Source organism: Stegostoma tigrinum, chromosome 1 (genome assembly GCF_030684315.1).
Source record: "Stegostoma tigrinum isolate sSteTig4 chromosome 1, sSteTig4.hap1, whole genome shotgun sequence".
Lineage (NCBI taxonomy): Eukaryota > Metazoa > Chordata > Chondrichthyes > Orectolobiformes > Stegostomatidae > Stegostoma > Stegostoma tigrinum.
The window spans coordinates 54,264,703-54,279,503 of record NC_081354.1 but is presented as its reverse complement, the minus strand read 5'-3'; the positions used below and the strand labels follow the sequence as shown (position 1 = coordinate 54,279,503).

The following is a 14,801-nucleotide window of genomic DNA, read 5'->3' as shown; positions in this document are numbered from 1 at the left end:
CCACACCTTGTTATCTCGGATTCTCCAGCATCTGCAGTTACTATTATCTTTAATGCTGTGGCCCCAGTGCTGTTCAAAAGGAGTCTGGAGATTTCAAAATTCAGCAGCAGACAGTAAAAAAAAACAAACTGATGCAAAAATAATAGCACAGAAACCTGAAAGACCAGGCAATAAGCCAACTGCCACAGAGTGCAGTCCTAACATTACTAATACACTCCCCTTAGAAAACATAGGACTGGATAATGGGAACTGCAGATGCTGGTGAATCTGAGCTAACAAAGTGTAGAGCTGGATGAACACAGTAGGCCAAGCAGCATCTTAGGAGCACAAAAGCTAAATTTTTGGGAACTTTTATAGTTCATCCGTAATTTTTTTGCTCGAATTAAAACTGACAGCAGTCTTTCAAAAGTAACAGATTAAAAAGCTTCACTTACTGTGTGGCTGCAGTTCAGTATTTCATTGCTTTCACTTGACAGTGGACCCTGAAAAAAATTGGCTACAGTTACTGGAGGGGGGCATTTCATAGAATCACTACAATGTGGAAGCAGGCCATTCAACCCATTGAGCTCACCTGGACCCTCTGAAGAGCATCCCACCCTACCCTGCATTTCCCATGGCTCATCTACCTAGCCTGCACATCCCTGGACACTATGGGCGATTCACCTGATGTGCACCTGAACTGTGGGAGGAAACCCAAGCAGACAGAGGGTGAATCAGCAAACTCCACATGGGCAGTCACCCAAGGCTGGAATCGAACCTTAGTCCCTAGCATCCTGAGGCAGCAGTTCTAACCAGCGATCCACCATACCACCCAATTAGAGACAATGTCCCAGTGACTCATAATTACATAAAACCTTTCACATCGTGAATTATCTCAGGGGCCCTTCGCAACTAGGGGAGCGGAAATAGATTTCTAATCTGAGATGGAAGCTCAGTGGCTGAAAGATTGGCCAAATTGACAATAATGCTACCTTAGAATCAGCAGATTCACAGCACTGAGAGAGGTCTTTTGGTCCATCGGAACTGTGCCAATGGTGGGTTTTCAACTGGAGCCGTGTATGTGTAAACCATTTCCCAGTTCTTTTGCTTTGCCTATTTACAGATTTCCCTTCAAAAATCATCTATTTCCTTGAAACAAACATCCCACATACAAAATCACTTCTTCTCCCTCAAATTCTATTAATCCTGAGTCTTTTCACTGTTGTTACTTGTCTGTCAATCAGTCGATTGACAAACTTTCATGATTTAGTCTCTTTTGCAAATTTGAAAAACACAACATTATGTCATTGGCACATTCCTGGGAGAAGGAAGGTGGATATTTAGGAATTTAGCCTTTAATAACAATGATCACCCACATCCTCCTCTTGTTTACTATTTATATTGAAATAAGAGAGTCACCTTTTCTTTTCCCTCATGTTTTGAACTATCTCTGACTGTTTCACAGATTAACTATTTTATGCTCAAATAAACTCACTTGGATATATTTCTTGTGTTTGCTGTTTGTTTCTGGACATTGTTGGCTATTAGTTCACCTCCGAGATCCTGTCCAGGTCCCAACTGGGACATTATCACCATTCCTCACGGCCACTCAGAAAAAATCCTGCAACATACTCCCTATGAACATCAGAGTGTGTCTTCATCACAGGAACTATCACAGTACAAGCAGAGGGTTCACCAGGGACACGCAGAAATGGCTATAAATGTAAACCGAATGTCTTTTTCTGTCAGAACTGCTTCTACAATTCTATTTTAAGGTCAAAGAATCATAGAGTCTTACAGCATGGAGAAAGGCCCTTCGGATGAAAAAAAGTCCATTCATGCTAACCCCATTTCCCTGCATTTGGCCCATCTTCTTCTAAACCTTTCCTCTTCATGTTTTTGTCCAAATGCCTTTTAAATATTGTTAATGTACCCGCCTCAACCACTTCTGCTGGAGGCTCATTCCATATGCTTATCACCCAAGTTCCCATATATTCTTTCTCCTCTTCCCTTAAACTGATGCCCTCTCATCCTCAATTCCCCAAACCTCAGGAAAAGACTGAGTGCATTCACTTTATCCATGCCTCTGATGATCTTGTACAATTTTTTAAGATCCGCCCTCAGTCTCACACATGTTTAACGAGAAAAGTCCTATCTTGTCCAACCTTTCCCTACAATTCAGTCTTTTGAGTCCTGGCAGCATTGTTGTAAATTTCTTCTGCACTCTTTCCCATTTAATAACATCCTTCCTATAGCAAGGTACCCAAAACTGAACACAATACCCCAAGTGTGGTCACACAAATGTCATGTACAACTGCATCATAACTTCCCAACTTCTATACTCAATACCCTGACTGATGAAGGCCAGTCTGCCAAAAGCCACCTTCACTGCTCTGTCTACCTGTGACTCCACTTTCAGAGAACTGTGCACCTGAACTCCAAGGTCCCTCAGTTCCACTAAACTCCTTAAGGCCCTACCATTCACCAAGAAACTCATACCTGGATCTGCCTTTCCAAAATATAACACCTCAAACTTATCTATATTAAACTCCATTAGCCACTTCTTGGCCCACCTCGCCAGCTGATCAGGGTCCTGCTGCAATTTCTGATAACCTTCCTCACTGTCCACTTTACCACCTACTTTTGTGTCATCCACAAACTTTCTAATCATGCCTTGTACAGTCTTGTCCAAGCCATTTGTACAGATAACAAACAGCAGTGGGCCCTGCGCCAACCCCTGAGGCACACCACTAGTCACAGGCGTCTAGTCAGACGAGCATCCTTCCACTAATACTTTCCACTTCCCACTAACAAGCCAATAGTGCATCCAATTTGTCAGCTCTCCCTGAATTCTGTACGATATAATCTCCCAGAGCAGCCTACCATGTGGAACCTTATCAAAGACCTTTCTGAAATCCATATAGACTATATCTATGCTCCTGCCTTCTTCAACCTTCCTGGTCACTTTATCAAAGAGCTCTAACAAATTTGTGAGGCATGATTTCCCACAAACAAAGCCATGCTGACTACTCCTAGTAAAACCATTAGAACATAGAACATAGAACATTACAGCACAGTACAGGCCCTTCGGCCCTCGATGTTGTGCCGACCCGTCATACCGATCTCAAGCCCATCTAACTTCTGGATTAATGCATCACAAATCTGTTATAAAATCAGTAAACTATATAAAGATGGGCTGGAAAAGTTGACTTTTTTGGGTCACATCAACCTTTCAATGGTTTAAAAATGTCTTCAAAATCAGTTTTAAACCCAACTAAACAATAATTTAGAAGGTCTCCAAATTGGACATGCAGTCACAAAGCAAATTAAAAGTTTGTGAATTAGAGAGGATACAGTGGGGTTACATAGAAGTAAGTAAAATCAAATTAAAAATGATAAAATATGAATACAGAAAATGGGAGTGGAAGGCTTCAACAGGTTCGAGAGAAGAAACACAGAAATGGAATGATAAACTTTAGAGATAACGAGCTGTAGAGCTGGACGAACACAGCAGGCCAAGCAGCATCCCAGGAGCAGGAAAGCCGACGCTCTGGGCCTACACCCCTCAGAAATCTGAAGAAGGGTCTAGGCCTGAAACGTCAACTTTCCCGCTCCTCCAATGCTGCCCGGATCTTTTCTAAATGTTTGTATATCGTATCCCTCATATTCTTCTCAAATAACCCACCTACCATAGATGCTAGGCTTACTGGTGTATAATTCCCAGGTTTTTCTTTGCAGCCCTTCTTGAATAAGGGCTAAATAAGGGCATCTACAATTTCTTCTCTAGCCACCTTCATACATTCTAACCTTCCAACGCCTCCTCAACTGTGATATGGACTGTCCCCCGGATATCACCACTAACTTCCCCAGGTTCCTAAGTCCCCATGGTAAACACAGAGAAGAAATAATCATTGAAGACGTTGCTATCTCCTGTGGTTCCACACATGCGTGTCCACTTTGATCCTTGAGGGATCCTATTTTCTCCCTCTAGTCATTCTTTTTCCTTCAATATACCTGAAGAACATCTTTGGATGTACCCTAATATTCTCAGAGAAAGCTGTCTTGTGGCCCCCTTTTGCCCTCCTGACTTCCCTCTTCAGTAAATTCCTTTGTCCCCTACATATCCCCAGAGATTCCCTCGATCTTAGCTGCCAGTACCTGAGGTATGCCTCCTCCTTTTCTGGTCAAAGCCTCAATATCTCTTTTCATCACGCGTTCCCTACTCCTGAAAAACTTGCCCTTTCACCCCCACAGGAACGTATAGGCCTTGAACTCTAGCTGTCACACTTTTAAAGGCCTCCCACTTGCCAGGCGGTCCCTTTGCCTGCAAGCAAACTACTCCTATCAACCCCTGCAAGCTCTTGTCTAATTCCATCAAAATTTGTCTCGCCCAATTTAGGACTTGAATCTTTGTCTCTCCCCATAACTACTTTAAAATTAGTAGAACTATAGTCACAAGTCCCAAAGTGCTCCCCCACTGTCACCTCAGTCACCTGTCCTGCCTTATTTCCTAAGAGAGGGTTGAGTTTTGACCCTTCCTGAGTAGGGCCCTCTATATACTGCTTGAGGAAACTTCCCTGAACACATTTAACAAATTCTACCCCATCTAATCCCTTAACACTATGGCAGTCCCAGTCTATGTTAGGTAAATTAAGCGCCCCCATGACAACCCCATTGCTCCTCAGGTCTCCCCAGTCTCCATGCATATTTGTTCCTCTTATTCCCGTTGACTATTTCGGAGCCTATAGTACAACCCCAATAACGTCACCTTCCCCTTCGACCCACAAAGCCTCCCTAGATGATCCCTCAGTTATTTCTGCTGCTGCTGCAATGCTCCCCTTAATCAAAAATGCAACTCCCCCTCCTCACTTTCCTCCACCTCGGTCCCAGCTAAAGCACATGTACCCTGGCACATTAAGCTGCCAGTCCTGTCCCTCCCTTAGCCATGTTCCTGCAATGGCTATAATATCCCAGTTCCACATACCTATCCACACCCTAAATTTATTGGCCTTACCTGTCAGGCCTCTTGCATGGAAATAGATGCAATTTAATCCTACAAGCATTCCTTGCTCCCTGTCCTGTTCCATCCTGGCCAGACTCTTCAACTTGCTATTTCTGATTACTGTATCTCCTTCCATCCTTGCACTTGCCTCCCTGCTGTTGAGGATCCCACCCCTCCTGCCAACTGAGTTTAAACCCTCCCTTGCAGCACTAGCATCTCTGCCTGCCAGGATATGGGTATAGCACCGAGGAAGCAACACACCTTCCTAGATTCCCATTTGCAGCCACTGAATCTCCTGTCTGTCCCCCTAACAATTGAATCTCCTATCACTAAGATACTGTTTACCCGTTCTCACTGTGCCCCACAGCCAGTTGTCGTGGCACCAACCTGACTACTGCTTTCTCTTAAACGGTCATTCCCCAACACTGCCCAAAATTATATACTTGTTTTCGAGGGGAACAACAACAGGGGTATCCTGCACTCTCTGCTTACTCCCTTTGCCTTTGCGGGTGTTAACCCCACCACTCCATTTTTTCTCATCTCTTCCCTGATAGTCTATTTTTCTTTATGTCCGCATCGATGTCAAAGTCTAAATGCTCAATTTTTGATTGGGTCCTTTCTTTTCCTGATTCAGACCCATAACAGGTATTGGAAAGCCTACACACTGGGCTTGGCTGCCTAATTATAGCTAAAACCTGAGGTAGTGCTGTGGCCTCAGTCCTGTTCAAAAAGAGTCAGGAAATATCAAAGTTCAGTAGCAAACAGTTAAAACAAACAAATGCAAAAATAATAGCACTGAAACTGGAAAGATCAGGCAACAAGGCAAACTAACACACAGTGCAATACTAACAAAAATAATATCTCTTTAGTAAGCATAGGGCTGGAAGAACCAGTCACACATAAGCAGCACTTGAAGAGTGAAGAAGACAGAACAGACGCAGAATTTATTGTTAGACCAAACTTGAGTGCATTTGTATTAATTTGGGAATTCTAATGAGGTTCAATTCTGCTCTCAGTTCTCCCCCTAGAAATGATTCTGTGAGGAAAGTCCAGAGCACAGAGATGTCAGCATTTGTGCTTGGCTGTTGGGTTCCTCAGTGCACGTCTGTTTTACATATAAGCACACTGTTAATGAATCAGTAGTATAGTAGTTGAATCAGTCAACACAATATGACTGTAAAGACCTAGAATTTTGGCTTAATCCAAACTGAGAAGCAAGAGAAGAAATGTGGGAAGAGGCTGTGACAACCATAAAGACAAGTAACTGTTAACTAAATAAGTTCATTTATAATTTCTTTTGCTCTAACCATAATGGACAGCAATCTTACGTAAGTAACAAATTAAAAAGCATCACAATACTTACAAAGTGGTCATTGGATTCTGTTTCGTCACTTTCACATGGCTGTATATACTGAAAAAGTTAGCTACAGTTACTGGTGGGGGATATTTGGGGACATTGTCCCAATAACTCATAATTACACAAAACCTTTAACATCAGGAATTATCCCAAGGGCCTCCACAATTTGGGGAGTAGAAATAGATAAAAACCAAAAGAAATGGGATGCTCTAAATCAGAAACAAAAACAGATATTGTTTGAAAAGCTCAGCAGGTCTGGCAACATCAGTGGAGAGAAATCAGAGTTAATATTTCAGGTCCAGAGCCACTTCTTCAGATCTGCCAGACCTGCTGAGCATTTCCAGCCATTTCTGCATCTGTGAGTGGAAATAGATGTTTAATTAGAGAAGGAAACCGAGTGGCTAAAAGATTGGTCAAATTGACAATAATGCTACCTTAGGATCAGCAGATTCACAGCACTGAGAGAGATCTTTTGGTCCATTGGAACTGTGCCAATGGTGGGTTTTCAACTGGAGCCGTGTATGTGTAAACCATTTCCCTGTTCTTTCGCTTTGCCCATTTACAGTTTTCCCTTCAAAAATTACCTATTTTCCTTTACATTAACATTAACCTTCCACGTACAAAATCTCCTCTTCTCCTTCAAATTCTGTTTATCCTGAGTCTTTGCTCAGTTGTTACTTTTTTTTATCAATTAGTGGATTGACATACTTCCACGATTCATCCTCTTTTGCAATTTTGAAAAGCGCAACATTATGTCATTGGCTCAGTCCTGGAAGAAGGAACGGTGGAGATTTAGAAATTCCACCTTTGATAACAATGCTCTGCCACATCTTCCTCTTGTTCGCTATTTATCTTCAACTAGGAGGGTCACCCTTTCTCTTCCCTTATGTTTCAAAGTGTCTCCACGTGTTTTAAAGACTAATTATTTTATGCTTCAGTAAGTTATCTTGGATACATTTCTTGTGTTTATGGTTTTGTTCTGGACAGCCTTGTCTATCAAGTTTGGTCGAGCTATAAATTGTGTGTCTGTTCTGGTGTCTTCACTCCTCGAGTGCTGCTAGTGTGTGACAGTTTCTTCCAGTACTATGTTTGCTAAAGACGTTGAAATTTTAAAGTTAGGACTGCATTGAGTGGCAGTTTGGCTTATTACCTGACCTTTCTGGTCTCTGCATTTTTTTTACTGTTTGCAGCTGAATTTCGAAACCTCTTGACTCCTTTTGAACAGGCCTGGGCCTCAGGAAGCTTGGTTCATAGCGATAATTATGCAGCTAAGCACAGTATGTAGGCTTTCCAATGGTTGTTATGTGTGAATCAGTAAGAAAGAAGACCCAGTCGTGAATTGAGTATTTAGACTTTGGCATAGACATAGCAATAAACAAAGATAGTCTATCAGGAAAGAGATAAGAAACTAAGGAAAAGACCATAAAATAGGATTATAGAAGCATTTCTGACAGAAAACTCCATTCAATTTCACCAATAGCCATTTCCACATGCCCTTGAGTTTGTGTTGTGGAGCCTTCTGCATGCACTGTGGTAATTCATGCGGTGAAGATATAACTCTGATGTTGATAGGGAGGATGCTTCAGGATTTTATCTGAGTGACCATGAGGAAGGGTGGTAATGTCCAATTTGGGACTTGGACAGGATCTCAGAGGAGAAGTTTGCCAGCAAATAATTAATGGGAAAGACAACACTAATATTGTCCAACATTAACAGCCAACAGTGTCCAGAACCAAATAGTAAACAGAGGAAATGTGTTCAAGTGAACTTACTTGAGCATAAAGTAATTCAACTGTGAAACAGTCAGAGACACTTTAAAACGTAAGGATAGAGAAATGGTTTGGCCTTCCCACTGTACTAATTACTTGCTGGCTAATTTCACCTCTGAGATCCTGTCCAAGTTCCAAATTGGACATTATCACCATTCGTCATGGTCACTCAGACAAAATTCTGAAACATCCCACCTTATCAACAGCTTATTGCCTGTATGTCTTCACCACATGAACTACCACAGTACAAGCAGAAGGCTCCCCAGCGCAAACTCAGGTGGATGTGGCTAATAGTTTAGGCTGAATACACTTTTCTGTCAGATCAGCTTCTACAATTCTATTTTATGGTCTTTTCCTTATTTTCTCATCTCTTTCCTGTCAGTCTATTTTTCTTTATCCCCAGGTCTGTGCTGAAGTTGAAATGCTCAATTCTTGATTGGGTCCTTTCTTTTCCCCATTCAGGCACTTAACAGGTATTGGAAATCCTACATACTGGGCTTGGCTGCAAGATTATAGCTAAAACCTGAGCTAGTGCTGTGGCATCAGTCCTGTTCAAAAAGAGTCAGGAAATATCAAAGTTCAGTAGCAAACAGTAAAAAAAAATGCAAAATTAATAGCACAGAAACTAGAAGGCCAGGCAATAAGCCAAACTACCACACAGTACAATACTAACATTAAAAATACATCCAATTTAGCAAACATAGGACTGGAAGAACCAGTCACACATAAGCAGCACTTGAGGCGTGAAGCGGTCAGAACTGTCACAGAATTTATTGTTGGACCAAACTCAAGTGCACTTGCATTAATTTGGAAATTCTAACAAGGTTCACTTGTGCTCTCAGTGCTCCCCCTAGAAATGATTCCGTGAAGATAGTCCAGAGTACAGAGATGTCACTGTTTGTGCCTAGCTGCTGGGTTCCTCAGTGCATGTCTGTCTTATATCTGAGCGCACTGTTAAAGAATCAGTCGTATAATTTCAACACAATGTGACTGTAAAGACCTAAAATTTTGGCTTTTTGCGAACTTAGAAGAAACAAGAGAAGAAACGTGGGAAAGGCTGTGACAACTACAAAGACAAGTCACTGTTAACTAAATAAGTTCATTTATAATTTCTTTTGCTCTAACCATAATTGACAACAGTCTTGCATAAGTAACAAATGAAAAAACATCACAATACTTACTGCGTGGCTGTTGATCTCTGTTTCATCACTTTCACGTGGCTGTATATACTGAAAAAGTTAGCTACAGTTACTGGTGGGGGATATTTGGGGACATTGTTCCAATAACTCATAATTACACAAAGCCTTTAACATCAGGAATTATCCCAAGGGTTTCCACAATTTAGGGAGTGGAAGTAGATAAAATCCAAAAGATCTGCAGATGCACGAAATCAGAAAGAAAAACAAAAATTGCTCGTGAAGCTCAGCAGGTCTGGCAACATCATTGGAGAGAAATCAGAGTTAACATTTCAGGTCCAGTGACACTTCCTCAGTTCTGCCAGACCTGCTGAGCATTTCCAGCCATTTCTTGTTTTGCGAGTGGAAATAATGTCTAATCAGAGAAGGAAGCCCGAGAGACTGAAAGATTGGTCATATTTACAATAATGCTACCTTAGGATCAGCAGATTCACAGCACTGGTCCATTGGAACTGTGCCAATGGTGGGTTTTCAACTGGAGCCGTGTATGTGTAAACCATTTCCATGTTCTTACTCTTCATTTACAGTTTTCCCTTCAATAATTACCTAGTTTCCTTTCCATTCACATTCCACGTACAAAATCTGTACTTCTCCTTCAAATTCTGTTTATCCTGAGTCTTTGCTCTGTTGTTACTTTTTTGTCAATTGGTAGATTGACAAACTTTCAAGATTTATCCTCTTTTGCAATTTTGAAAGGCACAACATTATGTTATTAGCTCAGTCCTGGAGGAAGGAAAGGTGGAGATTTAGGAATTCCACCTTTGATAACAATGCTCCCCCACATATTCCTCTTATTCACCATTTATCTTGAACTAAGAGAATCACCCTTTCTCTTCCCTTCTGTTTTCAAATATCTCAGACTGTTATAAAAATTAATTATTTAATACTCTAGAAAGTTCACTTGGAGACATTTCATATTTTTGCTGTTCTGGACACTGTTGGCTGGCGTTTGTGGACAATGTTAGCCTTATCTTTCCCACTGTACTTAATATTCGCTGGCTAAGTTCACTTCTGAGATCCTCTCCATGTTCCAGCTGGGACATTATCACCATTCCTCATGGTCACTCAGACAAAATCCTAAAGCATCCTCCCCTATCAACATCAGAGTACGTCTTCACCACATGAACTGCCACAGTACAAGCAGAAGGCTCAGCATGAACTCAAGAACATATGGAAATGGATAATAGTTGCTGACCTTACCAGCAGTTCCTATCACCTGAGAGTGACCTGCATCTAATGGGTCACCCAAACTCTCTGCTGTAAGATCAATCCTCACCACCGCACACAGGAGCTATCTGAGCAATCTCTGTTATTGTCCTCTTTCTTGTAGGAATCTACAGGGCCCACTTGATCCAATGTGATAAAGGGAAATCTTTTCATAGTCTAGTAAGAAGAGGCTATTTGTCTTAAACAGTATGTAGTTTATTTTATGATGCAATGGCGTACAAGTTACATTAACATGATAAATATTATTGCAGAGGTAATGAGGAAGACCCTGATGATAGGCATTACTCCTTCAAGATCCTAAACTGTTCTGCCACCAATTCCAATAACATCATCGTAGCAGACCTGGAGGTTTTATTGCTATATTACTATTCCAATGATCCAGATAATGATCCCTGGGCCTAGGTTCGAATCATGCCATGGTGATGATGGAATTTGAATTCAATACAAATTTTGAATTAAGAGTCTAATGATGACCATGAAACCATTGTTGACAGTTGGAAAAACTCATCTGGTTTACTAATGATAGGGTAATTGCCATCTTTATCTATTCTGGCCTCCATGTGACTGCTGACCCACATTAATGTGATTGACCCTTAACTGTCCTTTAGGGAATTAGAGTTGGGCAATGAATGCTGGACTCGTCAGTGAAACCTATATCCATCAATGAATAACACACGCAAACTGTACTTAAATGGAATGATATCAAACTGGCCCATTCACAAAATGAATCGTGTTAGATTCAAATTCTGTAATTCATAAAGAAGAATAAAGTTTATCTGATTTGACAATTGATCACCTGTCCTCAAGGTGCTTATCATTGGGGTAAGGAAGTTTTAGATATATTTGGTTTTGGAAACAGAAAGTTATGCTCCAGCTATACAAAACCCTGGTTCAGCCACATCTGGAGTGCTGTGTCCAGTTCTGGTCACCTCATTTCAGGAAAAATGTGGAAGTGTTGGAAAACGTGCAGAGGAGATTTACCAGGATGTTGCCTGGAATGGAGGGAAGGTCTTACGGGGAAAGGTTGAGAGAGCCGGGGCTTTTCTCTTTAGAACAACGAAGGATGAGAGGTGACTTGATAGAGGTATACAAAATGATCAGAGGTACAGATAGAGTAGACAGCCAGAGATTTTTTCCTAGGGCGGAGGTAGCTATTACGAGGGGATATAGTTTTAAAGTGAGTGGAGGGAGATATTGGAGAGACGTCAGGGGTAGGTTTTTTACTCAGAGAGCAGTAGGGATGTGGAACGCATTGCCAGAGAGGATAGTGGAGTCGGCCTGATTAGGGGCATTTAAGCAGCTACTAGATAGGCACGTGGATGATTGTATAAGGTAGCAGTGGAGGTTAGATAGACCTTAGATTTCAGGAAAAAGTTTGGCACAACTTCGTGGGCCGAGGTCCTGTACTGTTCTATGTTCTATGTTCTAGCCGGGTATTTAACAAGGCAAAAATAAGAATGGAGGAAAAGAACAATGGATAAAGCAATCTCTGAGAGGAAGTTAATGGGTTAAATAACATTGAATATAATTTACAGCAAAGAAATTGGTTTTCTGCCATAATCATATGATGTTGTTCATGATCCACACAAACCTGCTCCTTTGTATTTCACCCTTCTAAATGCTTCATGGAAGACTGACGTCAGTGAGATACTGCAGAGATTATACAAAAAGAATGATAGAAAGAATGCAAGAAAAATGGGAGCAGTCCACACAAGACAAAACAAGGAATGAAAGAGAGAAATAAATAAGGTGCAGGTACAGCAAATCACGAGGAGACCCAGGTCCCCTGGGAGTATTAACCTTTGACACTATTTTTCATCTAAGAGACTATTTGGATGAGCACGAACCGAATTTTTAAGAGAGAGAGCTCTGCAGCTAGATCCTTTCTGCATTCAACCACATGGGGCAGCAGCAGAATTCACTGCTGTCCTACCTATTGCTCACAAATGTGCAACTTTCCGCAGATGTCCCAGAAAGAGACAGAGAGAGAGAGAGACACTAAGATCAATTGTCCTGTCTCTAGACTATGATACTTGCTAACTCAGCAAAGCTCTCCATCTGAACTGGGACCTACCAGATCAGGATCACTCAATACCGCACAAGGCAGTGCACAAACCCAGAATCGTTACAGCAGACTGGCAGCGTTCATTTCAGAGAAACCCCACAAAAGTATGATCATGCAGTTTTTGTAATTTTGATCCTGAGCACAGAACTACAATCACCATGTGATTAATAGAAGCTGTTACCTGTTGTTGACCTGCAGTAACCGAGAGGGACACCAAAAACAGCAGAGCCACCGAGAGAATCATAGTAAAAACCGTATCACGAGTTTTCCTCAATCTCTGCTGGGAAATGATGGCCTCCACTCTCCTCAGAAAAGATCAATGTTTGAAGATTAATGTTCAACCAAACAGTGCACAAGCCAGTCACCTATTAGTGAGATCCTTTTGAGGTGAAATAGCACTTCATTCTTCCTGTGTTTTGGGTGCTATAAATAGGGTTTGAATGCACATATTTAATGTCCACTGGAAGTATGCAGGACAGGAAGATCATGATGTTAATAACGGTCTGGTGCTGATTTCACACCAGCGCTGCGGTTCAGCTCAGGTGGTGCCTTATGTTTATTTTGGAGCAGGAAGCTTTACCACTCCCTCCACAAACCCAACCACAATGCTATTTGAACGAATTATCAACTACTCACATGATAGTTGCTGGGTAGTTTCTTCTGGCACTTTGTTTTATTCTTTGACGGGCTTCACTGGCATGGGCCAGCATTTATAGCCTGTCCCTAGTTGCCCTGAGGCAAAATGAATGCTTAAATCTTTTCAGGGGACTGTCAAGAGTCAGCGATGTTGCTGTGGGTCTGGAGTCACATGTAGGCTGTAGTGATTGTAATGAGTTCAACCAGTGGGACATCAAAGGATCTGAGTTCCCTGATTGGGGCTGTTAATCTGGTCCAATCAGGGATACCTGACATAAAGATGGTGAGCGAATTAGGCCCCTGAATTCCTGACTCAGTGACAGGCAGTGCTATTGTCAAAGGATATATATGTGTAAATAATAGGTGATTGGTGATGGGATGGCAGCCTCTTAAGAGTTATTTCATAGGCCAGACCAGGAAAGGATGGGAGATTTCCTACCATAAACAGATGGGATTTTATAACAACGGATGATAATAACATGGTCACCATTACTGAGCCTGCCCTACAGTAGAGCCAGTAGCTCGTGGCATTTCGGTCAGGCAACCCCAAGGGCAGTTGTGTTTCGAGGGCCCAGAAATCCTGGGTGTGTCCTGCCCAGAGGCAGGTAAACTCACCTCAACTTGAACTCCTCTGGGGGTGAGGGTGGCAGCCTCAATCAGTTCTAAAAATTCCATGGGAGGAGACGTCTTGGGGTTCGGGGGTAAGCTTTGAGCATGGTTTCCACTGCTTGGTAATTCTAGAATTTGGGAGCATAGTCTGAGAATTAGCACCACACCTTTCGGGAGTGATGTTAAGAAGCACCACTACCTACAAAGGGTGGTAGATGTTTGGAACTCTCTTTAACAAATAGCAGTTAATCACAGTGGATGGGTTGTTAATTTTAAATCTAAGATAGATGCATTTTTGTTAAGCAAAGGTATAAATGGAAATGGGCTCAAGACAGGTAGATGGAGCTAGGCCTCAGGTTAGCCACAATCTCATTAAATGGTGGAACAGGCTTAAACTGCTGATCGGCCTACTCCCATTTCTATGTTCCTATAGGAGATGGTGACACTTACCCTCAAGCAGCAGAAGGCATTGTCCTCTGTCTAGTACACCTGGATCATAAATATTGCATTGGCCCTGCTGATAACCTCAGACCAGGCTGGCAGAGTCTGGTGTCACAGTGCCCCTTGCTTATCCTGCGGGGGAAGAGGATAGTCCTCCTCTGCTTCATCCCATCCACATGGTTTCCAGGTCCCTGCAGAGCAGGGTGCCAATTTCTCTTTGGTGAACATGCTTGAAGCAAATGTCAGGATCTGTGCAGGTCAACTCCAGACTGACAGCACTTGACTAAGCGCATGATAGTCTGGCACCAGTGCAAGGAACCCCAGGTGGTCCCAGCAGTGGTGAACACTTCTTCCCATAGCAAGTGGGAGGATATGACCAGGAAGCATTGTATGAGCACGGTGCATAAGTAATGAGGCAAGTTTACGAAGATAGTGTGAAAAAACATGCTAGGCCTCACAGACAGAAGCCCTCCGTGAAACGTGACAAAATGGACACTTAGCCAATTGCTGGTAAAATTCA

At 42.1% G+C, this 14,801-nt stretch overlaps 1 protein-coding gene across 3 annotated transcripts in view; it reads right to left on the bottom strand.

Annotated features, from left to right (window-relative positions):
- Positions 1–12,931, bottom strand: part of cfi (complement factor I) — a 62,332-nt gene extending 49,401 nt beyond the window's left edge. Inside the window, exons 1-4 of one of the 3 annotated variants that reach the window (XM_048527930.2) lie at positions 12,777–12,931; positions 9,289–9,336; positions 6,345–6,392; positions 435–482 (exon numbers count right to left, since the gene is read on the bottom strand). In XM_048527930.2, coding sequence (XP_048383887.2) covers positions 435–482; positions 6,345–6,392; positions 9,289–9,336; positions 12,777–12,839 — 207 coding nt within the window. In that variant the 5' untranslated portion in view covers positions 12,840–12,931. The remainder of the gene's footprint in view (positions 1–434; positions 483–6,344; positions 6,393–9,288; positions 9,337–12,776) is intronic. The other 2 variants (XM_048528020.2, XM_048528107.2) reach the window with 2 other exon arrangements.
- Between the last annotated feature and the right edge of the window lie 1,870 nt (positions 12,932–14,801).